This window comes from Grampus griseus (genome assembly GCF_964374135.1).
Source record: "Grampus griseus genome assembly, chromosome: 15".
NCBI lineage: Eukaryota > Metazoa > Chordata > Mammalia > Artiodactyla > Delphinidae > Grampus > Grampus griseus.
Genome location: NC_139009.1, coordinates 79,684,557 through 79,709,744, shown reverse-complemented (window position 1 = coordinate 79,709,744; position 25,188 = coordinate 79,684,557). Strand labels below are relative to the sequence as shown.

Here is a 25,188-nt window from a genome sequence, read left to right as displayed (position 1 = left end):
AAATGTTTCTTTTGCACCCGAAGAAAATGTGTCTTCTGCTGTTGTTGGCTGGAATTTCTATAAATGTCATTAGGTCAAGTTGTTTGATCGTGCTCTTCAAGTCTTTTATAAATTTGATAATTTTCCTGATAATTTTCCAACTGCTGGAGTTGTGAAGTTATCTATTTCTCCCTTCAATTCTATAGATCAGTTGATAGATCCGCACGGTCAGGAGGGTACTATGGCAGAGAGGCTAGAACGTTTGCGTGGAACTGGAAGAAACATTTTATCTCTTTAAATTTACTCTAGAATGTATAGACGAAATGGAAATCACTACGTATCCCAGCAGGCCTAGTGGCACTCAGGACAAATGCAAATAAGGGAATCCAGGCATTCGGCCACGCCCCTTTCCTGAGTTGGCAAGACAAACTGGTACTCAAGCCAGCCAATCGGAGAAATGCTCACCTGTGGGGGCGGGGACTCGACGAGAGCCAATAGGACGTGAAGAAGGTGGTACCATGGGCCAATGGCTTGGACGACGGGGCGGGCTTTCGATGAAAGGAAGGCAGTGGGAAAGATGGCGGCGGCCCTGGAGCCCTCTGGGTGGTGGCAGCTGTGGCGGCGGCGTTTGTCGGCTCGGGATGGGTCCAGGATGTTGCTCCTTCTTCTTTTGTTGGGGTCTGGGCAGGGGCCACGGCAAGTCAGGGCGGGTCAAACGTTCGAGTACTTGAAACGGGAGCACTCGCTGTCGAAGCCCTACCAGGGTGAGGCGCCGGGGGCGAGGTGGTCGTGCTTGGGGAGAGCTTCCGGACCTGAGCTTGTCCGTAGAGGCGGGGGCAGTGAAAGGCTTCATGGCCCCGACGATGCTGCCGGCTGTGGGTGGGGGCACCGGGGGCTCTCGTTGTGTTTGGGAGCCACGGGTAAGAAGGGCAGGGGCCCGTTTACCCTCACCCTGACCCCGGAGTTAGCCCTGGGAGTTTCCAGCAGGTCGAAGCCGCACTCTCGGATGCCGCTAGCGCCGGGTCTGGAGGAAGGGGAGCTTAGAGTTGAACAGGAGGAATGTGGGAAGGGGAGAGCACTGCGACCGATGGGAGTGATTGAGGGCCACTAGCAATGAGCCGGGCTCCGGATGGAGCTGTGGATGTGCTAGAAATAAAGCAGGCGGCAGAGGTAGGGTAGAACTTGGCCGGACTGAGAAGATAAAATTCTGTTGTCAGTTAAGACACGTGTTCTTGTCCAGTCCAGGAGCCCTATTGATGAAAGAGGCTGGTTAGCTTTGCTCTGTTTAGTGTTCGTAGGCCGCTAGGCACAGCTTATCAACCAGAAAATTTACACGGTTAGCTACAAAGAAGACCAAATCAGTGTAGATGGCTTAATCAACACAAGTCTGTTCCCCACTGGAAGATATGGGGACAGCAAACAAACAAAAACACAGAGTGCAAGAGTGTATACACTGCTGCTAAGGGTGATTATTTACTTAGCAGATGCATCCAGTGCCTTCTCGTTGCTAATACTGTGGGTTATACAGACACAAAGTTCTCACTCTCAAGGGGCTGATAGTCTGAAGTAAGGAGAAAAGTAGCTTCACTCTTGGGTTGTTCAAAGAAAGAATGTGATTAAGCCCCAGAGCCCCAAAGGGTCAAGCTCTTTTGGTATAACTGGGGAAACTTTTTATTTCATGGTGCTAAAATTTACTCACATACAAAATGGGGAAGAATGGATCTGAGCTGTGGCTACTGTGGCATGGATAAAGTGACAGCTCTGATGTGCTCTGGGGTCTTCACCTGAGAAAGTCTTTGTGAAAGGAAACTGTAAAGATGGTAAAGAGTTGAAATGTTATGAGTGACAGAAGGTGGGAGATCGAGTGACATGAAAGGAAAAAACGGTGATGACTCCAGCTTTCGGAGGGTCCATGGTGGCTTTCCGAACGTGTTGGTGTTGAAGAGAATGAACTGATCTACTTCCTCTCCGTAGGTGTAGGCACAAGCAGTTCCTCCCTGTGGAATCTGATGGGCAATGCCATGGTGATGACCCAGTATATCCGCCTTACCCCAGATATGCAAAGTAAACAGGGTGCCCTGTGGAACCGGGTGGTAAGAATCTTTCTCCCTCCTGTGTGGCTGACCCAGAAAGTACTAAAAAGTTCACCAGTGGCATACTGACTTAATTTCACTGTCTATCCCAGTATTCTGTCTTCTGTGGATATCAAGGATTTTCATTTCAGAGATTATCATGACCTTCATAATGAAATCAGATATTTAGGGAGATGCTCTGTTGCCCTAAGTATAGCAGATAATCAATTTTGATTCTATTTTCTGAAAATAGAAAAATAGCAGTCTTTAATTCCTGATTGACCTGAGTGTTATTTTGCAGGTTAACTCATGTTTAATTACTTTGCTTTATGAAATAGAAGACTGCTCTTTTAAATTTATCTCAAGCTTCATCCCAGTAACACCCCCCCCCTTGTTATTTCCCTTTGAGTCCAATTTTAAATTTTATTTGCGTGTAAAAGCCACTTTGAGCCCTTGGTCATTTTATTTGTCCTTCTTCTCTGGGCCTTTTCTAGCTACATTGTCTTCCTTGAGGTATGGCGGCGAGAAGTGAATGCAGTATTCCTGGTGTGGCTGCACTGTGATTTGGTACAAGTGTAAGATGATGCTTTCTTTTCGGTTTCCAGGGCTCTTTCTCAATCTTTTATGACCACTTTTAGGAATGACCTTGGCATCCTTTAACACTTTCTCGTGGGTTCGTAGAAGCTAAGAACTTACTTGTACATGGTTTTTATCGTTAGTTGTAGACAAGTGAATCTCAGAAAAGGAAATGATTTATTTCCCCTGTTCATTTTGTGTGGCAGAGAATTCTAAAGGAGCAGTGGGATGAGAAGTTTCTACGTGGAGCTGTTTGCACAAGCTGGCCCCTTATCCCAGATTGCAGTGCTGAACTCAGTCTTGGACAGAATGCAGGGCAGTGTGTTCTGGTAGAAGAGGTGAAGGGCTGGCAGTTGAAAGACTTGGTTTCTCAATCTAGCTGTATCACAGACCCACTGTGAGCCCTGGCCGGTATTTATCCTCTCTCAGTTTGCAGTTTCTCCAACTGTTAAATGAGCTTCATAATATCTGTTCTACTTGCCCACCAGGATTATTGTGAGAATAAAATAAGGCAATAGATATGAAAAAGCTTTGGAAAGTTAAAATGGTTATAGAAATGTGCTGTTGTTTGTTACACCTCTGTTAAAAGGTTCACTGATACAGGTCTATGGATTATAAATGATTGTGTCCAAGACTTTGCTGCTGTCTTGCTAGCTGTCTCTACGTAACCCTTTTATGTAGCAGTGATTCTAGTGTAGGATCTAGTTATCTTGCTCTTTTTCAGATTCTCTGATACCTGTATTTTTTGTTATTTGACTCTCAGAATGAGCTTTGGCATTGTTTTTGAGTTATTTGAATAGGATGGATTTGTTTGAGCAGTTCTCAAATTTGGCTGTCCATTGGAGTTGGTGGCTGGGTCCCATTCCCAGAGATTCTGAAATATTTGGAATGGGGTGCAGCTTAGACACTGGGATTTTTAAAAGCTCCCTAGGTGAGTCTAATATGCAGCAAAGTTTGAGACCCACTGTTAGACATAGCCCTGAGCAAAACTGCATAGCATTGCGCTACACAAGGCCAAGGATGAATGGCAGACACCTCTGGGCTCAGTGTGAACTTCTCTGGCCCTGCCCTCTTCCCAGGGGCATCATACCTACCCACTGGCTATGGGGCAGCTTCCTGCCACTGAATTTCACTCTTGCTATGAAATCTAAATGAAAAAGCAGAAAGATGAGAACCCCGAATGACAACACAGGGATTGGGCTCATCAGAGGAGGGAGAGCTATTGGAGATTTCAGGGTTGTTTGGTGAACTCAGGAGTATCCATATCCCTTTTATTTTTGACTATGTGCTCCTAATACTAACACTTTTGGAAGATTTCCCAGAAATTAAAAATGAAAACTGAAAATAATCTAGCAATATGTTGCTCAAGAGCCAGAACAATCTTTTTTTTTTTTTTTTTTTTTGGCCACGAGGCTTGTGGGATCTTAGTTCCCTGACCAGGGATTGAACCCGGGCCCTCGGTGGCAAAAGTGCAGAGTCCTAACCACTGGACCGCCAGGGAATTCCCCAGAACAATCTGTTTGGAGGGCCTTTGGCTGAACCACACTGGTCTATCGCTCTTCCTTCCCTTCTTTCTTCACGGTGAACTTTAACCAGGAGCCTCTGTAAATCAAATGTCCACTCTGGTTTGAAAGTTGGTTGAAAGTGGTTGAAAGTGTTCAGCTATTTAGAACACTTAACCATCCACTTACCTCCTTCTCCATTTTTCCAAGGTTTTGATACACAATTCAAAAGAAGAAAAACAAGAGTCTGTTTGGTAACCACCTCCTTAAATGTTTTTCCACCAGAGGCTGTCCCTGTGCTGGGGATGGTGGTGTTCTCCTTTGGTGCATTTGTGCTCCTTGGCCGTGGGCCTGAGGTTGGTGGGGGCATAGCTTACCCCTTCTCAAGGGAATTCTGGGGTGCCCCTCAGCTTGGCATAGGGCCAAGTCTAGCCAATTAGAGTTGTTTATAGCATCTGCTAATTATTCCTGGAGACCTTTGCAGAATGACTTAGCTTATCTTTTTCTTTTGTAATGAATGGGGCTTTGACCCTTCTTGAAATCCAAGCTTTTTAGAGTCTTTCTGTCAGAGGGGTGATCTTAAGTTGCAGATGAGTGTTAATTAATCAGCCACCGCTGCTCTGTAGGCTGAGATCCTTTGCTGGGTGGATGTAGGATCACAGTGCTCTAACACAAAGTTCTCTTGTCTTTTCCAACTGTGGAGTGCTATCCTGTTTCTGTTGGGAGATGGTGAAGATAATGGGGAGGTTTATTCACTTTTCATATTAAATATATACAGTTGAATGGCTCAATCTGTTTAATTTTACCACACGAACACTTAGCAAGTCTTAGATCGCGGTTTTACCCCTTAGCCTCATGTCACCTGCGTTTGTGTTTTCCGAGTCTGTAGACTGTGGATGAGGGCCTGAGGGCTTCGTGTTTCATGTTCCTCACTGATTCTAGGGTCTTTTTCACTTTAGCCATGTTTCCTGAGAGACTGGGAGTTGCAGGTGCACTTCAAAATCCACGGACAAGGGAAGAAGAACCTGCACGGGGACGGCTTGGCGATCTGGTACACAAAGGATCGGATGCAGCCAGGTACTGGGACCCTGGGTTGCTCTTGTGGGGTGTGTGACAGGCCTGCTTTTTTGTGTGCCCTCTTTTTGAGAAGGGCGCGTCTCCACAGTGCCAGCGGTTTTCCCTCTCCCTTGATGTCTGTAGATAAAGACTGGCCTGTCTAGTCTCTAGAATGGGGTCTGAGTCCTAAAAGCAGCTGAACTTGACTCATCCCGGGTGATTTCTTGCTAATTGGTAACTTCCACTTTCCCTTTGAAACCTCCCGGCCCGTTGGCCGGAGGAAAGCACTGCCTGTCCCGAACACTGACATTGGGCATGCTGGTTTCTTCTGGGCATGCGTAGTGACCGATCTCAGAACTCCTGAGTCAGGAGAAAGGAGAAGAGTTATCTATTTTTCCTTGTTGTGTGGGAGCCATTGCTCCAAGTTGTGGCAAAACTCAGCCTGATTTGACCTGATCTCTTCTGCAACAAGAAGTGGAAACTTGGGAATTCAGTTCTCTCAGGGGTGTAGTCGTCACCAAGTGTTTGTGAAGCAGAATTCTTTAGGGGCGCCTTAGCAACCAGTTTGGATCAGGGAGCAACTGGGGTGCTAAACAGGGTGGTGCTGGCCTTCTCTCTTTCCCCGCCTTTAATGACAGACAACTGCAGGTGCTTACTGGGTGCTTGTTACAGGCCGTGCCCTTCACTGGGTGCTTTTACAGCTGTTTCCTCATCTTAAGGAGAGGCTGGGGAGTCTTTTGAATTTCATTTTTTCCTCTATCATAGTGATGTATTATTCCTTTATCAACTCTTGGCTTTATTTCACTGTTCATCATCTGTTCTCTCTCTCTAGGGCCTGTGTTTGGAAACATGGACAAATTTGTGGGGCTGGGAGTATTTGTAGACACGTATCCCAATGAGGAGAAGCAGCAAGAGGTAATGGCAAGTGTCAGAGCTTAGGTCAGCTGCCCTGACGTCACAGCCCTTTGCCTTAGGAATGTTGTTCAAGAGGAAACAGAGGGGAAAGAAAGTGAGGGGTTCGGTTCTATTTTCTTCACCTGCTGAACTTCAAGAGTTAATGTCTCTGTCAGGGTGTTTTCTAGATAGAGCTGTTTATGGTGCACAGTCTTGGGAATGGCTCTCGCGAATGGGGCTTTTTCTTTAGTGTTAACAGTGTGCTCTCTTGTGCACGTTGGGAGCCCCTAGGCTTGAGCATGCGTAGCTGGTTGGTGCACCTAGGCCAGCACAGAGCAAGCTGAATTTATGTACCTCCACTCCCCTGACGTACTGTATCACTGCTGAGCTCTCTTCTGCAGCTGCTCCCCCTTGCCAGCATCCTCTTCTTCTTCCTCTTCTCAGAGGACTGCACAGCAAGTCTCCTCTCCTCTAGGAAAGGCTGTAGAAAGAAATTGGTGAAATCTCAGCATTTTGTTGAAATCCAGTATCTGGCTGTTGGCAGAAGCTTCTTGTTGTTAGCTGACCCTGAGTGTTCTTAAGTACTGTCTTACACTAGCAACAGGTCTGCGCTCGCTCTCTGCCTAACGGCCCTAAGAGCAAATGGTGGGAAGATGATTAGGACACATTGTTGCTGGGTATCCTGTTGCTAAATAATATTTAGAAAGGAGGGCAGGATTAGGAATGGAGGCAGAACTTACTGTACTTTTTTCCCCAAAAGTTCCTCATGAAAAATTTCAAACTTATAAAAAAATTGGATGAACAGATCATTGTATATACAACACCCAGATTCAACAGTTTTTCACATTCCCCACAGAGTTCTGCTTAGAGGAAGTGGAAAGTGAGACCTGAGTTAGGAGAGGAACCTTTGTTGTGGGTCAGTTATAGACTTGCTTCTCCACGTTGCTTCTGGGCTCTTCTTCCGTCCATCAGACCTCAAGCACTTTCAAGGTGCCAGGCCCTGGGAATTAGCGAGACCAGCACAGTCCTTGCACTTAGTAGCAGGGGTGCTGATGTAGTAGTGGGGGTGCTCCAAGGGGGGGCTATAGGAAGACCCAGCAGGAGCATCTAACCTGGGGTGGGACGGTGGTGGTGGGGACAGTGGTTGGGAAAGACTTCTTCCAGGAAGTGACATTGATGTTGAAATCTGCAGACTTAGGAACCAGTGCAGAGGGAAAAGCCATGTGTTAAGGTGATAAAGTTAGAGAAGGGAAAGTGGATGTGAGGGGGAAAAGGGGGGTCAGGGAGAGATGAGGGTAGAAAGAAAAACAGGGCCCTCGGTCTCGCCATGTTCCAGGGCTGCCATTCACATTGCATTCTTTGCTGCTAACACTCTTCCCTCTTGAGCAAGTTAACTGGCCCGTGAGATTGAGCAGCGTCTCCTTGGGGAGTTGGTGACTTGGCTATTTAGACCTGCAGCAGAGCAACCTGAATGTAGGTGACTCGTCCTCACCGTGCACATTGTGGGGCAGGTTCTGAAGGGTGGTGTGTCTGTTGGGGAGTCTGGGTTTCTAAGTATTTAAGGGGGTAAGTGCATTAAAGGATTTTAATGAGGGGAATGTCATGAGAAGGTTTGCAGTCCCGCTGAAGAAATGGTGGTGGTAGTTAGAAATACATCTGAATAAGAGGTGTGGGCTTCAGGGCTTGACTAGAGTTTTTTTGTTTTTTTTTTGTTGTTTGTTTGTTTTTTTGTGGTACGTGGGCCTCTCACTGCTGTGGCCTCTCCCATTGCGGAGCACAGGCTCCGGATGTGCAGGCTCAGCAGCCATGGCTCACGGGCCCAGCCGCTCTGTGGCACGTGGGATCCTCCCGGACCGGGGCACGAACCCGCGTCCCCTGCATCGGCAGGCGGACTCCCAACCACTGCGCCACCGGGGAAGCCCTTGACTAGAGTTTTAAACGTGGCTCCCTGTTTCTCCCAGAAATAAATCGTTCAAACTCTTTTAGCTTCCATTTCTCCATCAGATAGAAGTAATTCTGGTTGAGAGGGCAGATCTGATGGGCCTTATTTTGTAAGGAGAGTAGATGTTAATCAAAAAAAATTAGTTTCAGATGGTAAAAATCGGGACTTCTTTTCTGCCTTACTCCCAGCTGCACTTGGAATTACCTGGAGAGCATTTAAAACGATTGATGTCCAGGCCCCGAGGTCAGAGAGCCTGATGCTGTCCTGATTGCCCAGGTGCAATCTGGGCAACCTTACTTTTTCAAAGATCTCCAGGTGAGAGTCCCATACATAACCAGGTTGAAGAACCCCTGGATCAATGTCAGGTCATTGTTTCCTTATTATTTATTAAACAAATTTATTAAAACTAAATTAAAAAAACGAATAAAAGCAGTTTCTGTTTTTCAGTGGCTGTTATGTGCCAGGTACTTTGCAGTTATTATTTTGATTCTCATCAAATCTCCTTGTAGTCAATATTATTTTTCCCATTTTACCAATGCATAAACAGAAGACTGGAGAAGTGTCTTGTCTAAGGTGACAGCCAGTATAAGGTGGAGCCAGATTTTGAACACTGGTCCACCTGATTCCACAGGCTGCACTTGTAATTATGGTGCTCTGCCACCTCCCATCCGTTTTTTCCTTATGCCAGGATGATTTCCTTGAGAACGGAGATATTCATTCTCAGAGTGATCTCCTCTGCAATTTCAGTTCTCAGAGCTTATGCTCAGTGCAGAGAGTGGGGAAGGTGTACTCCTCTCTACATCCCAATGACCTGGTACTGTCTTAGAGGGTGAAGTCAAATGTGTTTTGTTAGCGGCATGGTTTTCTTTGACATCATACTTGAAGGCGCCAGGCATCGTTTTGAGTGCTTTTACATGTCTTACCTATTTATCCTAACAACCCCTTGGGGTAGATATTATTATTATCCCTACATTATGGGTAAGAAGCTGAAGTACAGAAAGGTTAAAAAAAACTCGTCAGTGACACCCAGGTAGTGGGTTTGACTCCAGAGACTACAATCTCTTTATTTTGCTCTATTATTTTGAGCTCATAAGGAGAGGGTGACAAATATAGTACCTTTTGAAAATTTGGAAACGTCGTGTGTTGAAGATGTGCTGGACGAGGAGGACAAGGAGCAGGCAGGAGGGGCTGTGGAACAATTCAGCAGGTCACTCATGGCAGTGGCAAAACTGTCTCTCTGGTTTCTTGTTTCCTTGTCACCAGAGTGCCCTTGACATCGTTTCTCAGTTCACTGTCTACCACATTTGTTTATGAGGAAATATTGGGAAAACACTGGCAACATTAATGCATCTGAGAAGGGGGTGAGGGAGTTTAGGATTTAAGTTGTGTTTAGCCTTGGCTCCCTGAAATCTGGACACGTTGTTCAAAATCACATAACCTCAGTTCCCCCATGAGCAATATAAGAATTGTTGTTTAGGTAAGTCAAGAGCTTTAGTATTTGAAGAACAGGGTACCACCTGTGCCACAGTGAGATTGTCAGACCATAAATGGCTGTTAAAATGATAGTTGAAGAAATAGAAAATTTGGATAGATTGAATTGGTAATTAAAAAGTGACTCACAACGAAAAGCTCAGGCCCAGATGGCCTCACTGGTAAATTCTACCAAACATAAGGTAGAATTAATACCAATTCTCAAACCCATATGAAACGTCAAAGGAGCGGATGCTAACCAATTCATTCTTTGAGGCCAGTATTATCCTGATACCAAAGCCGGATAAAGACATCACAAGAAATGGAAAGTACAGACCAATATCTCTTGTGAGTATAGATGTAAAAGTCATCAACAAAATACTAGTAAACCAAATCTAGCAACATATAAAAAGGGGTATACACCATGTATAAATACACTATATTCTAGGAATTCACAATTGGTTTAATATCTGAGCATTAATATGATAGACCATATTAATAGAATAAAGGACAGAAACCATATAATCATATAGATGTAGAAAAAAGTATTTGACAAAATTAAATACCTTTTTATGATAATAAAAATACTCAACAAATTAGTAATAGAAGGGAGCTTAACCTGATAAAGAGCATTTATGAAAACCCTATGGCTGACATCATACTTAATTGTGAAAGACTGAATCCTTTCCCCCTAAGATCAGGAATAAGGCAAGACTGTCTGCTCTTGCCTCTTCTATTCAACATTGTACGGGAGGTTCTAGTCAGGGCAGCTAGTCCAGATTGTGAAGGAAGAAGTAACGATTTCTCTTTGTAGATGATGTGATCTTATCTATAGAAAATCCTAATGAATTCACAAAAAGCTATTAGAACTAATGAATTCAGCAAGGTTACAGGATATAAGATCAACATACGAAAATCTATTGTGTGTTATATTCTTGCATTGAACAATCAGAAAATGAAAGTAAGAAAACAATTCCATTAACTATCGTCAAAAAAAATAAAGTACTTAGAAATAAATTTAACTGAAAAACTTATACTCTGAAAACTATAAAGTATTATTGAAAGAAACTGAAAAAGAGCTAAGTCAATGGAAAGACATCCCATGTCATGGATTGGAAAATTTTGTATCATTAAGATGGTGATACACTCCCCACATTGATCTGCAGATTTGAGGGAACCCCTATCTTTCAAATGCCTAGCTGGCTTCTTTGCAGAAATTGACAAGCTGATTCTACAATCAGTATTGAAATTCAAGAGAACCAGAATAGCCTCCTCTTGATTAAAGAGGAGCAAAGTTCGAGGACTCACACTTCCTGTAATTAAAACTTACTATAAAGCTACAGTAATAAAGACAGTGTGGTACTGGCATAAGGGTAGACATATAGGTCAATGGAATAGAATTGAAAATCCACACATAAATCCTCACAATTATGAACAAGTGATTTTTGATAAAGGTGCCAAGTCAATTCAATAAGGAAAGAATCATCTCTTCACCAGATGGTGCTGAGACAACTGGATATCCATAGGCAGCATAATGAAGTGTTTCCCTACCTCACACCATACACAAATGTTAACCCAAAGTGGATCAAAAACTAAACGTGAATCACCAAAATTAAAAAGTTTTATACTTTGAAGGACACTATCAAGAAAGTGAAAAGACAACCCATGGAATAGGAGAAAATAAATGTGAATTGTATATCCGATAAGGGACTTGTAACAGTTCCTTATATATTCTAGGTACAACTCAGTAATTAAAAAGATGGCCCAAGTGAAAAATGGCCAAAGGATCTGAATAGATACTTCCCAAAGAAGAGATATAAATGGCCAACGAACACATGAAAAGAGGCTCAACGTCATTAGCTATTAGGGGCATACAAATCAAAACCACAGTGCGAAAAAAAAGACCACAATGAGATGCCAACTTTATATCCACTTGTCTGGCTAAAATAAAAAAAACAGATGATAACAAGTTTGGTAAAAATGTGGAGTAATTGGAACCTTCATACACTGCTGGTGGGGATGGAAAATGGTACAGTTGTTTTGGAAAACTATTCCATAGTTCTTCAAATGGTTAAATGTAGAGTTTATATGATCCAGCAGTTCCACTCCTAGGTATATACACCCAAGAGAAATAAAAACATGTCTACACAAAAAGTTACGTGAATGTTCATAGCAGCATTATTCATAATAGCCAAAAATGGATCCAACTCAAATGTCCATCAGCTGATGAATGGATAAACAAACTATATCTATACAATGGGATATCATTCAACATTAAAAGAAAATGAAGCATTGATACATGCTTCAATGTGGATGACCTTTGGAAAGATGCTAAGCAAAAGAAGCAAGTCACAAAAGACCACATATTGTATAATCCCATATATAAAAAAACGTTCAGAATAGGCAAATCTATAGAGACAAAGTAGATGAGTGGTTGCCAGGGTTGGGGCTGGGGTGGGGAGAGTGCACAGGGTTTCTTCTGGGGGTGATGAAAGTGTTCTACAGTTCATTGCAGTTACCATAATCTTACCTGTGAACATACTAAAACCCATTGAACTACAGATTTTTTCTTTTAATTAATCTATTTATTTATTTATTTTTGGCTGTGTTGGGTCTTCGTTTCTGTGCAAGGGCTTTCTCTAGTTGCAGCAAGCAGGGGCCACTCTTCATCGCGGTGCGCAGGCCTCTCACTATCGCGGCCTCTCATTGCGGAGCACAGGCTCCAGACGCGCAGGCTCAGTAGTTGTGGCTCACGGGCCCAGCTGCTCCGCGGCATGTGGGATCCTCCCAGACCAGGGCTCGAACCTGTGTCCTCTGCATTAGCAGGCAGATTCTCAACCACTGCACCACCAGGGAAGCCCCCGAATTATAGATTTTAAATAGGTGAATTGTGTGGTATGTGAGTTACATCTTGGCATTGCTAACTTTTTACAGTGTTGATTAAAACACAACCTGATCATCTTTTCTTGGCACCAGGAAGTCATCAGCTCATGGTCATCCATTTCTCAGGAGAACCCAGATGTTGGTGAAAAATTGCAGAGAACTCAGTAGCAGTCTTGGAGTAGGAATGTCTTCTCTCAGTTGAAATCAGAGTATGGTGGCAAGAGGCCTTCCTGGAATGAGAGCCCAGAAGTGCAGCCCTTTGCAGCCTTGGCTCTCATTCATCCCAGTGAGACCTTCAAACCTCACCCCTGGAGGCAGAAACAGCTGGTTGGAAAGTGGTGCGAGCAGCTCACTGCTCTTCTCGGATCAGGCCAGCTTGGAAGTCTAGTTTGAGGGGCTTCCCGTATTTTTTTAATGTGATGATTGTTTTTCCTCTTTTGAAACTGAAAGAAAATTAACAATAATACGCCGTTCCAATTGAAAAGCACATTCCCTCAAATCTTTATGTTGATGAGGACACTAATCCCTTTTGGTCTCTATTGTTGGTGGACAGAATTTTTACAGTATTAAAGGAACTCTATAACTTCTTAAATTCTCTTGTTATACTACTTGGATGTGACTTAGGGTTGTTTTTTTTTCCTCAGTCCTTGGTGAAGCAGTGTTTTCTAAGAGACACTCCTTTGGAAACTAGGTCCAGCAAGCTCTCAGATGTGATTAGGCAGTGAGGCTGAGCTTCATTGGTGAGAACTAGATTTCAGGGGAAGTAGAAATGTACGGCTTTCTGGTAGATTTGAATACAATAGGATTTTATATACAATGTCAGGAGATTCATGGGTTCCCCACAGTAGAACTATAGACAAGATCTCCTATTCCATAGAGTTAACAAGAAGTATTCACATACTACCATAATGGTGGTTAGCAGTGAGATTAAGGTGTTGCCTCTTAGGCTGTGTTCTGCATCTTGGCCCTTGTAGTCTGAGTAGGTGGGTTATGAAGTTCAGTGTTTGGGGCATACCTGGAGTTTAAGGGTTCCTGATTTTACAGTACTCTATTGAAGTCCCCACATTACTTGGTTTGCGTTTGTTCTAGTTGGGGATCGCAACTAAGATAAATGGGACTAAAATCGTTCTGTGAGTTTAAGAGTTCATGATGATTAATGTTCAAGTATGTGAAGCTCTTCCAGGCAGTCAGCTGGCCTGGAGGCTGCACTATTCCGTATCCTCCAGTTGAGGAGCTTTGAGACTTGGAGACAGAGTCACAGCTAGTCTAGTTTAGTAGGAGTTTGGGGGCTTATGGAGCAGGGGCCTTCTCATGCTGCTTAATCTCACTGATGTTACCCATTCTAAGTAGGATGGGTATTGCTCAGTTAGCCAGTCACCTCTATCCAGGTTCCTGCACAGAGGGTTAGTTGGATGAAGAGTACTGTAGGACCAGTGACTTAGAAAGTTTTGAAAGTCTGAAAAGTATCTGTCTGGGAAGTGGCAGTGAGTGTGTTCTTTTGGTGAGCCAAGGGGACGGTCACATGGAGGTGCTGTAGAAGAGGCATTTGTTTTGTTAATTCTTATTTTTATGTAAAAGCTCATTACATAAAAATCAGAAAAGACTAAAAAACAGAACTATACACACCTTTCTAAAAATGAAAACATTGCATCATATTTAACATACTGTTTTTTTTAAACCTTTTTTTAATTTTGAAATTTTTTAGACATAGAAAAATTGAAAGTGTGGTAAGTACTAGATTCAGATTAATCATTAAAATTTTTTAATTTTGATATAATTTCAGACTTACAGATAACTTACAGTAATGCAACAAAGAATTCCAGAATGCTCTTCACCCAGATTTCCCAAAATGTTAATGTTTTAGTACATTGGCTTTGTCCTTTTCTTTTACGTGTATATGTGTATGTTTGTCTGTGCCTGTGCTCATGTGTGCGTGTGTGTGTGTGTGCGTGTGTGTGTCTGACCTCATGCATGTGTGTATATTTTTTCCGAACTACTTAAGAGTAAATTGCCTTCATCATGTTTACTTAATCCTAAATTCTTCACTTGTCTTCCCTAAACACAGTGATAAAAATCAGGAACTTAACACTGGTAACGAATTATTATCTAATCTATTGACCTTATTCGATTTCACCAGTTGTCCCCACTGTGTCTTTTATAGCAAAATAAAACCCCAGATCCTGTGTTGCATTCAGTTGTCATATCTCTCCTTTCCTTTAATTTGGAGCCATTTTCCAGTATTTCTTTGTGTTTCAGGGTATATTAGAGACCTAGGTTTTTTGTTTGTTTGTTTGCTGGTTTTGGTTGTATCTAAGTATATACCAACCATTGTTCCATACTGATTGATCTTGAGAGCAGTGTGTCATAGTGATTGAGCCAGGGCTCTGAGGCCAGACTACCTGGTTTCAAACGCTTGTTTCACTACTTAATACCTCCGTTATCTTAAACAAGTTTTCTTAACTGTGAAATGCAGATACCAGTACTACCTCTTAGGGTTGTGAGAATTAAATGAACGCATATGTATACATTACTGAGTACAGTGGCTGGCCCAGAGTAAGCTCTCAAAAAACGCTAGCCATTCGTATTCACACCACTAAGTGACATTCCCAGAGACATTTTACCGACATCTTAGCAGTAGCTGGTGTGGCTCTGTGCTCTCCCTCTCCCCTCCCACCCTCCTTTTTTTCACATCTAGGTTCCAGGGAGCAAACTTGGCCAGCTTCCTCAACTGCACTGGGGTTTAGGTTGGTAAACCTGCTTTAAGAGAATGGCTCCTAGATGCTGGTTCATAGACTCGTATTGGTGGGTTACAGAGTTTCACTGGTTTAAGAATAGGAACAGTGAAATGACTTTTCATAAATGTGAAATGTTTTATTAATTATTTATTATAAAATTATATAGTTCTTTCTTTTTTGGTTTAGAATGTTCTTTTTAAAAATGATGTTTATTACAGATGGTTGTCCTGTCATTCATTATTATATTTTAATATATTTAGTAGGCAAAAAAAAAAAAAAAGCAAGAAAAGGCATACCTATTAATCCCAAAAACATGTTTAGAGATTTTAGTGGTCCATGGCAGTCAATGGTCTGGGAATTACTGCTCTAAAAGACATATGTTTGGCTTTGTGTTTATATATGAACACCTGTGAACAATATATCTAAAAATTCATTAATTTAGTCATTGGTTGAATGAACATTTATTGACTCCCTTCTGAACACCAGACACTGTACTAAATGCTTTACATATTTCATCTTCGTAATTAACCCTGTGAGCTGTGTATTATTCTCCCTGCTTACAGTGAGGAAATAGAATCTCAGAGAGATTACACAGGTGTGAGTGGTGTAACTGCATTTAGAACCCAGGTCTCCCTGATTACAGAGGGCCGAGTGTGCTCTTTTTTACACCTAGTGGTTCGCAGCCTGTGTGCTTTGCACCTGTGGAATTTTAGCATAGGATCCATACAACCACAAGTTCATGAGTCTCTTTTCAATCAAGTTGTGCTGAAGGTGCAATACCGTGTGGAGCGCCTTGTAATACAAAAAGTTGAGGACATCTCCCCACCTTTCCAACATCAACCATTTGGACAATAGGTAGGAGTTCCTAATTTTTGATGACTCTTAAATTAGGAATGAAACTACCACCTTTGCCGGAGTCAGGGTGATTCTTCTGCCTTTGGTTCTGGCTATATATAGGCTGCTTTCCAAGGAAAGAAAATGAGCTGCCGTGTCAAATGAGTGGGTACCCAAGGAACCCTTCAAGAACTCCTGACTGGGCATAGAAGTTAAGATGGCATTTAAAGACATCGTTAATGTGAGGTGGAAGGCGGAAGGCCGAGTCAGGAGTTGCTGAAGTAGACAGATTCCAGCTCCAAAGCTGTGGGACTCTGTGTAGGGCAGTATTTCTTAACTTTGGCTGCACATCCCAGTCGTCTGTGGTGCCTCTTCAAAAATACATAGCCCCGTGCCCCATTCTAGACCTACTGAGTGAGGCTCTTTGACTGCGGGACCCACGTGTATGTGCAGTTGAAAAGCTCCCCCAGGTCATCCTGAGGCCCAGCTTGCCTCTGGCTGATACTGGCTGATTGGCTGCTTCACCAGCCTTGGTAAGGCCCCCTTAGGTTAAGGATCGCCGTCCTAGGCACACCCTTGAAAGTTACAACTTCAACTTTTTTTTTTTTTTTTTTACAACTTCAACTTCTGATCACAGGTGCTGGGGTTGATAAATGAAGCAAGGCTTGGGATCATCAGAGCTCACGAGGGCATTTTCAATCCCTTCTTTCCCTAATTGTTCACTGAAGTTACGGGCTTTCTTGTCAGAAGCCCATCTCTGTAAACTGCTGATAACATACTCATGATTCCCTTGTCCTGAATGATAGTTGTAGAAGAGTAGTTTTCCAGTAGTTTAATCATCCACTGATTCATTTCATACCTTTCTGTAATCCTGTACATATGCCACCAGTGGCACAAGAGAAGAGCCGCTACTCTGAGGCTCACCCCAGACCCTTGCTGTGGCCTGTAAGGGGCTGGTGTGAGCTGGCTCCCTCCTCAGCTCACACCAGCCCCTTCTTCACTAGCTGGGTTGAAGACACCCCTGTCATCTTCTGGTCCTTGAATATGCTAACCTCATGCTTCCTGTGCCCTCAGATTTTTTGGTGGATTCTCTCTAACTACTTGGATCTCAGCTCAGATGTCTCCTCAGAGAGATGTTTCCTCATCAGTCTCTATTGTGTTACCTATTTTATTTTCATCATAGCATTTATCAGTCTCAAGTGATTTTATTTACTTACTTATTGTTTGTCCCCTCCACTCTAATGTCAGCTCCATGAGAGCAGATGTCTGCCTATCTTGTTTGCCATTGAGCGCCCAGCATCTGGGACTGTGCCTGGCTCGTAACAGGTGCTCACTAAGGATTAGAGGGCAGGAACGCTTTGGGTTCTACACCTTTGCCCACACTTCCTGTAGGGCAGGGCCGAGCTGAGCTTGTACAGGTATCTGTTACTGCTAGTAGCTTAGAACTGTAGCAGTTTTCTGGAGCAAAGCTAAACATGTTTGAACCTTGTGATTTTTCTAAGTCTGTCCTGCTGCAGCGTTCCCACAGAGCTTTTTCTTGCCCACATGTTGTCGGTTAGAATAACTGTTTGGAAATACATGTCCATAAGGCTCAATTACAGGGTAAATGATCCCTTTGGATTAGAGTTAATTTGATAGCCTCTCAAGTGATGGGATTTTTGTCTTCTGGGAAAGAGCTATATCCTCAGATCCTGGGCAGTAAAGGACATCTTGAATTTGGAAGAATTTAGCCCCATTTATCACTCCTGTCTCTCCCCTTGCTAAAGAAATACTGTAGTCTGGGTACAGACCAACTCATGGCCTGACTTTTGGACTGTCAGAGACATAAGTGAGGCCTGCTTGGAGAGTGTGATGCTGTGTGTTTTATAAAGTTTCGGAGAGTTTCAGAACCCCACGTGGGTTAGAGGGGTCTTCCTAGTGGACCCCTTTGAGAATCTGATGATAGCAGCAGACCCTCTCCTTAGAAAATGTACAAACACCTGTGCATATAGTTTTGCCTGTAGTTTTGAGGGGTATGAAGACTTGCGAAGTGCCTTCCATGGACCCTAAAATTCTGTTTGGGGATTTAGACTGGTTTGCTCATCCACCACAGCTGGGTCATAGCTCTTCCATGGCTGTTTCTTTCTGACTTGGTCTCCTGTCTTCTGTGCCCTCTCTTGTTTTTATAATAACCTGCTGGACCCTCTCAGGCCCAGAAGAGACGATATTCTCCCGGAGTCCAGGTACTCAGTTCTTGACCCACCATGGCCATCCCGTACTCCCTATGTGTCCATCCAACATTTGCTACTGTTTAGAATCCGTGTGGCTGTTGTCTCAGGAGTCACCAGTCTCCGATTTTGACTGCATCTTTACCTTGCATGTTGATTGTTTAGGACAATGAGGGACTCACCAAAGAAGTGGCATGTCTCATGTTTCCTGTCCTTTCATCCCCCTGCCTCTCTGCACTGCCTTAGCACTGGGCTTGTTCTGGAATGGTTAGCTCATTATTTCTAGGGAAGAATTTGCTCCACGAGTCTATTGGAGAGAGAGGACCTCTGAAGTAGGTGGGAAAATGGGTGGCATATGAGGAAACTTTCAGTGGGAGAACCTTGCCCTGAGAATTAGTGGGAGAAGTTATGTGTGGTGAAGCTTAAATGGGCTGGGTGGTCTTTTGACTAAGAATAGTCAACTGTGGCCGGAGAACACCACCTTGCAGCCTGGTTCTGGCACTGCCCTTTCTGAGTCCTGACCCATTTAACATCATATGCTTATAGAATTTTAGAATTTGAAAGGTGCTATCCTGAATGGAAAGATTTCCCTGATTGAACAGGTATTTTCAGAATACCTCTGTGTGCAAAATACTTGCCCTGGGGGGGAAGGGATGGAGCTAAGGTGGACACATGCAGAGAGGCATAATAAATGATTTTTCTCTTCAAGAAGTTTACATGGCCATTACACACACACACACACACACGAAGAAAAACAACAGTCTTGTGTAGACTATAAGTGCCAAATGGCGATCTTTGGGAGGATTCCAGTCAGACTCCAGAGTGTCAGAGGGGCCATTCCAGATCCACCCCAAATGGGTGCAAGGAGGATTCCTGAAGGCAGGTAGAGAGGTCAGTCACCTCTGGGCCATGTCCCTCGAGTGACCATCTCAGTGTGGATTCTTGGGGGCTGCTAGTGATGCGACAGAGTGGTTGTCTGGTCTGCTGTGAGGACCTCAGCTTTATGTGCAGAATTCCTGATGCTGTTTGCACAGGTGTTCCTAAGAGTACTTCCTCACCATTCTCTGCTTTTCCTTCCCTGCTTTCCCAGCGGGTTTTCCCCTACATCTCAGCCATGGTGAACAATGGCTCCCTCAGCTATGATCACGAGCGGGACGGGCGGCCTACAGAGCTGGGGGGCTGTACGGCCATTGTCCGCAATCTCCATTATGACACCTTCCTTGTGATTCGCTATGTCAAGAGGCATTTGACGGTGAGTCCCTGTTCTGGACCTGTTGGCGATATGGGCTGTCTCGCTCCCACTTCCGTGGCCTGGCCCTGATTTATGACTTTTTTATTTTTATTTTTTGCGGTACGTCGGCCTCTCACTGTTGCGGGCCTAGCCGCTCTGTGGCATGTGGGATCTTCCCGGACCGGGGCACGAACCCGTGTCCCCTGCATCGGCAGGCGGACTCTCAACCACTGCGCCACCAGGGAAGCCCTATCTCTTCTTTTTATTCTAGATAATGATGGACATCGATGGCAAGCATGAGTGGAGGGACTGCATAGAGGTGCCCGGTGTCCGTCTGCCCCGGGGCTACTACTTCGGCACCTCCTCCATCACTGGGGATCTCTCAGGTACTGCCATGTGCATTCCTTACTTGCCCTAACTGAGGTCACATCTCGATAGGCAGCCTGGGTGAGGCTTCTCAGAGGGGAGAGCCAGCCATGCAGAACTCTGGCAAACAAGTGCCCTGTGAGCGCTTATCTTCCTGCACTCTCGTGTCCAGATCCCTTAAAAGCCCAGGCCGGCGGTTATCTAGCACAGTTGTCTTCGGGAGATGTTCGGTGCTAATGGAAAGCAGTGTTTGCCTCTACATCAAGCCAGCTCTTCCAGCCTGTGTTTTGAGTTCTGTGCTTTCCTATTTCTTGTGCCTCTTTTTATAGCCAGCTTCCTGTCCTTTCACCTAATGTGCTTAGTTCCCTTTCTCTTAACAAAGCTTTTCCTTGACTCTGCCCTCCCTCTTCCGACCCCCAGACTCTCCTTTGTGCTCAGACTTTTGAATGTGTTGTGTGTGCAGATGCTTGCGTTTCTAAGACATCCACCTCTGTAGATTTACCCCCATGGTAAATGCTGCACTCAGGCCTATGTCTCTGCCATGCTATTAGCACAAGTAGTTTTGCAAAAGCTCTTCTGTTTCTTCGCTGTTCTGTGTGCTTGCTGTTGGTCCTCTCTTCAGCTTGTTTGACCAATTGCTCTGAAACCCCTGCCTTCCTTGACTTATGTGGCGTTAGCAGTACCGGGCTTTTCTACTGTTCTCTCTCCTCTGGATTTTGTTCCTACTTGTTTCTGATTAGAAGCTTCTTTTATGTGCTTATTCTCTCCCTTGGCTTTAGCATCAATCATAACGTCTTTTCAGAAGAGGTAAAGAATTAAACTTTTGGTTCTTTTGATATAATGTATTATGAGTGAAGCTAGGATGAAGTAGAACTTTCTTCTGGCAAGAAAGAAAGGCAAATACCCACCTGAAATGGGCAGCATCCACTCAGTTTCAGCCGTTGTTGCCAATAGAAAATGTGGGCTCAATGAGGCCATGTCTTCTAGTTTTTCAAGAGAAGCTGGAAATCTGGATTTTTTTAATGAAATCTGATTTTGTAAATCCTGGCAACTAATTTTTTTTAAAAAATCAACCTTATTGAGATATGCTTTCCACATAACAGAAGTATATAGTGTGAAGAGATTTGACAAATATTTACATATTATAACCACCATCCCAGTCAAGATACAGAATGTTTCCATCAGGGAAAAGTTCTCTTGTGCCCCTTTGCAGGATTCCTCCCTTATCTTGCCTCCAGGCAACCATTGATCTGCTTCCTGTCACTTATAAGAGATTAATTTTGGCAGCCAGTTCTAAATACTGTGCAGGTAGGCCAGAACTGTGGGACATCTTACCTTGGCACAGGTAAGGGGAGGCACAGGCTGGAGATCTTTGCTATGGAATCTTGTTATATGACTCAAGTTGAAAGAGGTATCCCTGTCCACAAGTTTCCTGTGAGCTTGCAGGCTTCTGGGACCTGCTCAGTTAACCTCCTGTTGTACTTGTCAGTGGGAAGTTGTTCCCAACTGTTGGAAATGGCCAAAGAGTAATTTTTTGTTTATCCTAAGGAGTCCTTTGTTCTAAGTTCTTGGCAATAATGCCTAGGTTAGTACATCCATGTTCTCCACCTGTAGGATACCCCTAAATACAAATTGCGTCTTTCTATTAAGGTCTTTCTTGTTAACATCTTAACTTGTTTTGCTGTGGATTATTGGAAACTGCTGAGAAAGGACACATCACAGCTGTCCCAGCCTTTGATGCCCCTACATTGTGAGGAGCATCACTGTGGTTCTTTATCCTGTCCCATGGTTTAATCTCAGTCCTGGCAGAGAAAACATTTTTTCTAATTGAAGGTAAATCCAGTTTTTTTACCTGGGGGTCTGCTAAAGATTCTGAGAGTCCAAGCAGCTATAAATGCCATCCTAATAATAGAGATGGCAAGAAATCCGGTCTGCAAAAACCAACCTAGTAGCAGTGAGCACCCCTAGCACCCATATTTGTGGTCTCTTAGTACAAATACCAATACTAACGGGAACAGGAGCTTCTTGGGGAAATGGCTAATGCCGGGTCTAAGGTAGGAAATACAGGCTGAAAACTTCCTAGAAAAGCAAGGAAGATACCAAAAACTTCTGGGTTCGTGTAAAAGGACTCGGGAGCCAACTTCAGTAGGCTCCCACTGGATAAACTTGGGTTGGGTTGAGCTTCAGTAAGAGAGACAACTTCAGTGTATTGAGACGCGTCAGGTATGTTTGACTGTCTGAATTTATAATGTTACTTTAAAAAAGGAGAGAAAAAATTGAGTCCCTAACTTCTTCATCCTTCTCTGGTAATTAATAGTGAGATTCAGGGTCACAGTTACTGCAAAGAATTAGGCACAGTCCAGAAGGGAAGTGTGTTCCAGGCCAATAGCTGTGCCCTGCTCATGGCCCGTTAAACAGCTGCTGTGAGGCCCTCTCCTGTCTTGCTTGTGTGTGTTGTCCACGTTAAAGGGAAGCTGTGGGGCTACTGTGTCTCCTTTCACTAGAAGGTTTTACGTGTGATTGGGGGTTCTTGTATCGTCTCTAAATTTTATTTTATTTTTATTTATTTATTTTTATAACATTGACTTTCCTTTTTTTATATATTTTATTTATTTATTTATTTATGGCTGCGTCGGGTCTTAGTTGTGGCTCGCGGGATCTTCATTGCAGCATGCAGGATCTTTCGTTGTGGCACGCGGGCTTCTCTCTCTCTAGTTGTGGCGTGCGGGTTTTCTCTCTAGTTGTGCGCGGGCTCCAGGGCATGTGAGCTCTGCAGTTGTGGCACCGCAGCTCCAGAGCACGTGGGCTCTGTAGTTTGCAGCACGCCGGCTCTCTACTTGAGGTGCCGTGGGCTTACTTGCCCCGAGGCATGCGGGATTGTAGTTCCCCGACCAGGGATCGAACTCGCGTCCCCTGCATTGGAAGGCGGATTCTTTACCACTGGACCACCAGGGAAGTCCCTCTCTAAATTTTAAAATTATATAGGTAATGCATGCTTGTTGATAAAAACTATAAATGCAGGATAATGTAGAATATTCCCTGTTCTTTGTCCTTATTTTTAGATGAGAAACAAGTTTCAGTTATTTTTTTTCAGGTCACTTTGTTAGCTGTGGATTAGAAGCTTGAACCAAGACATTCTGTTCAGGGTGGCTTGAGTAATCCTTGTTCTCTTTTTCTTTAGACAACCATGATGTCATTTCCCTGAAGTTGTTTGAGCTGACGGTGGAGAGAACCCCAGAAGAGGAGAAGCTGCATCGAGATGTGTTCCTGCCCTCGGTGGACAACATGAAACTGCCCGAGAGTGAGCACGGGGGATCCTGGGGAAAGGCCCCATGGCCAGTGAGGAGGCTGAGGGCTGTGGGGGTCTGGGGTGACATGCAGTACAGCTGGGCGGGGCTGCCTGTTTTCGGGGTTCTTCTCCGAAGCACTTGGAGCACTTGCCCCTGCTTTCTCGCTTGTCTCTGTGTTACAGATGAGCAGACTGTGGGCTGTTAGGTTTTAAATTGCGGCATCCGGAAAGGGAGAGTCTGAGCTCTAGCTCCCAGAAATGGGGACTCGATAGCTTGTTGGTTGGCCCTTCCCACCGGGCGGGCTCCCTCATTCTGACTTGCTTCTCTCTTGCTTTCTTAGTGACAGCCCCGCTGCCGCCCCTGAGTGGCCTGGCCCTCTTTCTCATCGTCTTTTTCTCTTTGGTGTTTTCCGTATTTGCCATTGTCATTGGGCTCATACTCTACAACAAATGGCAGGACCAGAGCCGAAAGCGCTTCTACTGAGCCCTCCTGCGATCACGACCTCTGTGACTGTCACCCAGGAGTATGGGAGGAGCAGGCACTGGCCTGAGCACATAGCCAGGCGGGTCTTCTCTCGTCTCCAGCAGCTGGTCAAGGACTCGGTTCTGTCACTGGAGCTTTGAGTGCAGGGATGCTGCGTTCCCATGGTCACCCATGAGGACGTCTAACTCTGGATCAGGAAGCCCACCCCCCTGGGCAATGCTGCTGTGATGTGCCTTTCCCCGCAGTCCTGCCACTTGGGAGCGAAGAGGGATGGAGAGAACATAGGCTGTCATGATGCCAAAACCACCGGAAAGAGTGTCATAGCCCAGGCTGCCTTGTTGTTGGGCTCAGAGGACCCTCGTACTTCATTCTTAAATCTGCAAAGACTAGAAAACTGATAACTCCTCATACCTTCCAGCCATCTGTCCACTGGTTTTTGCTTTTTGTCTAAGCCTCTCTCCACCTGAGGAGCTTTCCTTGGAAATCTGGATGGAAACTTCTTCCCTGCCTTGCCTTCCTCCCCTCCATTCATTGTCCTCTGCAGATGCAACCTGAGCTGGAAAAGACATCTGGCTGCCTCTCTCTTGGGGCCTGGGGCTACACAACAAACTTGAGTTTCACTGACCCTCATTAGGTGGCCGTAGGGAGGGGGCATTCTGCTGGGGCTCACGGCTCTAGCCTTTGTTCTTGCGGGTGATCTTGGTTCTGTTGGTGTGGTCATGACCCTCCCAATTAGGTCCCTTTAGGCCCTCAGCCAGGTTTGGCTGAAAGCTGGTGTGCAGGTCAAGAGAAGCTTGGGAGACGTCACGGATGCAGTGGGACTAACTGTGAAACTGACTGCTCCACTTTTTGACACCGAAAGCAACACCTGTCACATGATCTGACCACGTGGAGATGTTTCTGGACTCTCTGGAGCCTGCTTAGCTGCATGTCTTGTGTTCATCATAATTTTTGGAAGCCTACTTAGAGTGTTCAAAATGTAAGGAAACTTTGTTCTTATAGCCTGAGCTTGGATACTCCCCAAAGAGGAAACCTGGCTTCTCTTTCTTAATGGATAAGGAATGGTTGTTGTAAATCTGGAAGCAGTAGACCCCCGGCATCTGTGCCTGGAAGAGTTCATTGTCATTTGAGCAGCCGAGCCTGAGTGTCCTCTGTGGGTCAGCCCTGATTCCACTGCCTTACCTGATGAGGGGTCACGTGCTGCTCACCTGTCTGCCCTGTGATTCCATTGCTAACAGGCCGGAGGCTCCCTGGAGGGCTTGGACTCTGAGCTCTCCTAGCTCTGTGCTTCTGTAGCCTGAGGGAAAGTCTTAACATGGCTGATGGAAACCAAACGTGAACTTCTGAGTGGCCTTCCTTTTACGGGTGGGTTTGGCTGAGCCGTAAGCCATCCACGCTTGCCCTGCCTTCTGGGTTGGGAAAGCCCTCTGCTCAGCCCTGAAGGAAAGGAGGGTTACCTTGCCTGGCTGTGGGTTTCTGTTGTCCTCAGCTTTCTTGTATCCTTCCCATAGGCGGTAGTGCTCTCGTGCAGGTGGGATGACAGTGGGACCCTCCTGACCTCCCCCCATGGCAGAGCAGCTCCAGAGTGACAGAGGGTCAGCTGGGGCCCCGGGCTTGGCTTTCGGACCAGGTGGAACTGAGAAAGCAAATGGCTGTTCTGTGTTTTTG

The 25,188-nt window shown here is 44.8% G+C and overlaps 1 protein-coding gene across 3 annotated transcripts; it reads left to right on the top strand.

The window, feature by feature from the left end:
- Window positions 1-550: 550 nt before the first annotated feature.
- Window positions 551-24,835, top strand: LMAN2L (lectin, mannose binding 2 like; the record flags this gene model as incomplete). 3 transcript variants are annotated; one of them, XM_082672638.1, is made up of 8 exons in its annotated part: window positions 551-743; window positions 1,954-2,072; window positions 5,089-5,206; window positions 6,018-6,100; window positions 19,241-19,402; window positions 19,653-19,767; window positions 22,929-23,048; window positions 23,378-24,835. In XM_082672638.1, the coding sequence occupies 8 exons, from the start codon at window positions 557-559 to the stop codon at window positions 23,518-23,520; spliced, it is 1,047 nt and encodes a 348-aa protein (XP_082528764.1). In that variant the 3' UTR covers window positions 23,521-24,835. The 3 variants fall into 3 exon arrangements, with proteins under 3 accessions (XP_082528764.1, XP_082528762.1, XP_082528763.1); XM_082672636.1 differs by lacking the exon at window positions 19,241-19,402 and having other exon boundaries at window positions 557-743; XM_082672637.1 differs by lacking the exons at window positions 551-743; window positions 1,954-2,072 and adding an exon at window positions 4,377-4,485.
- Window positions 24,836-25,188: the final 353 nt, after the last annotated feature.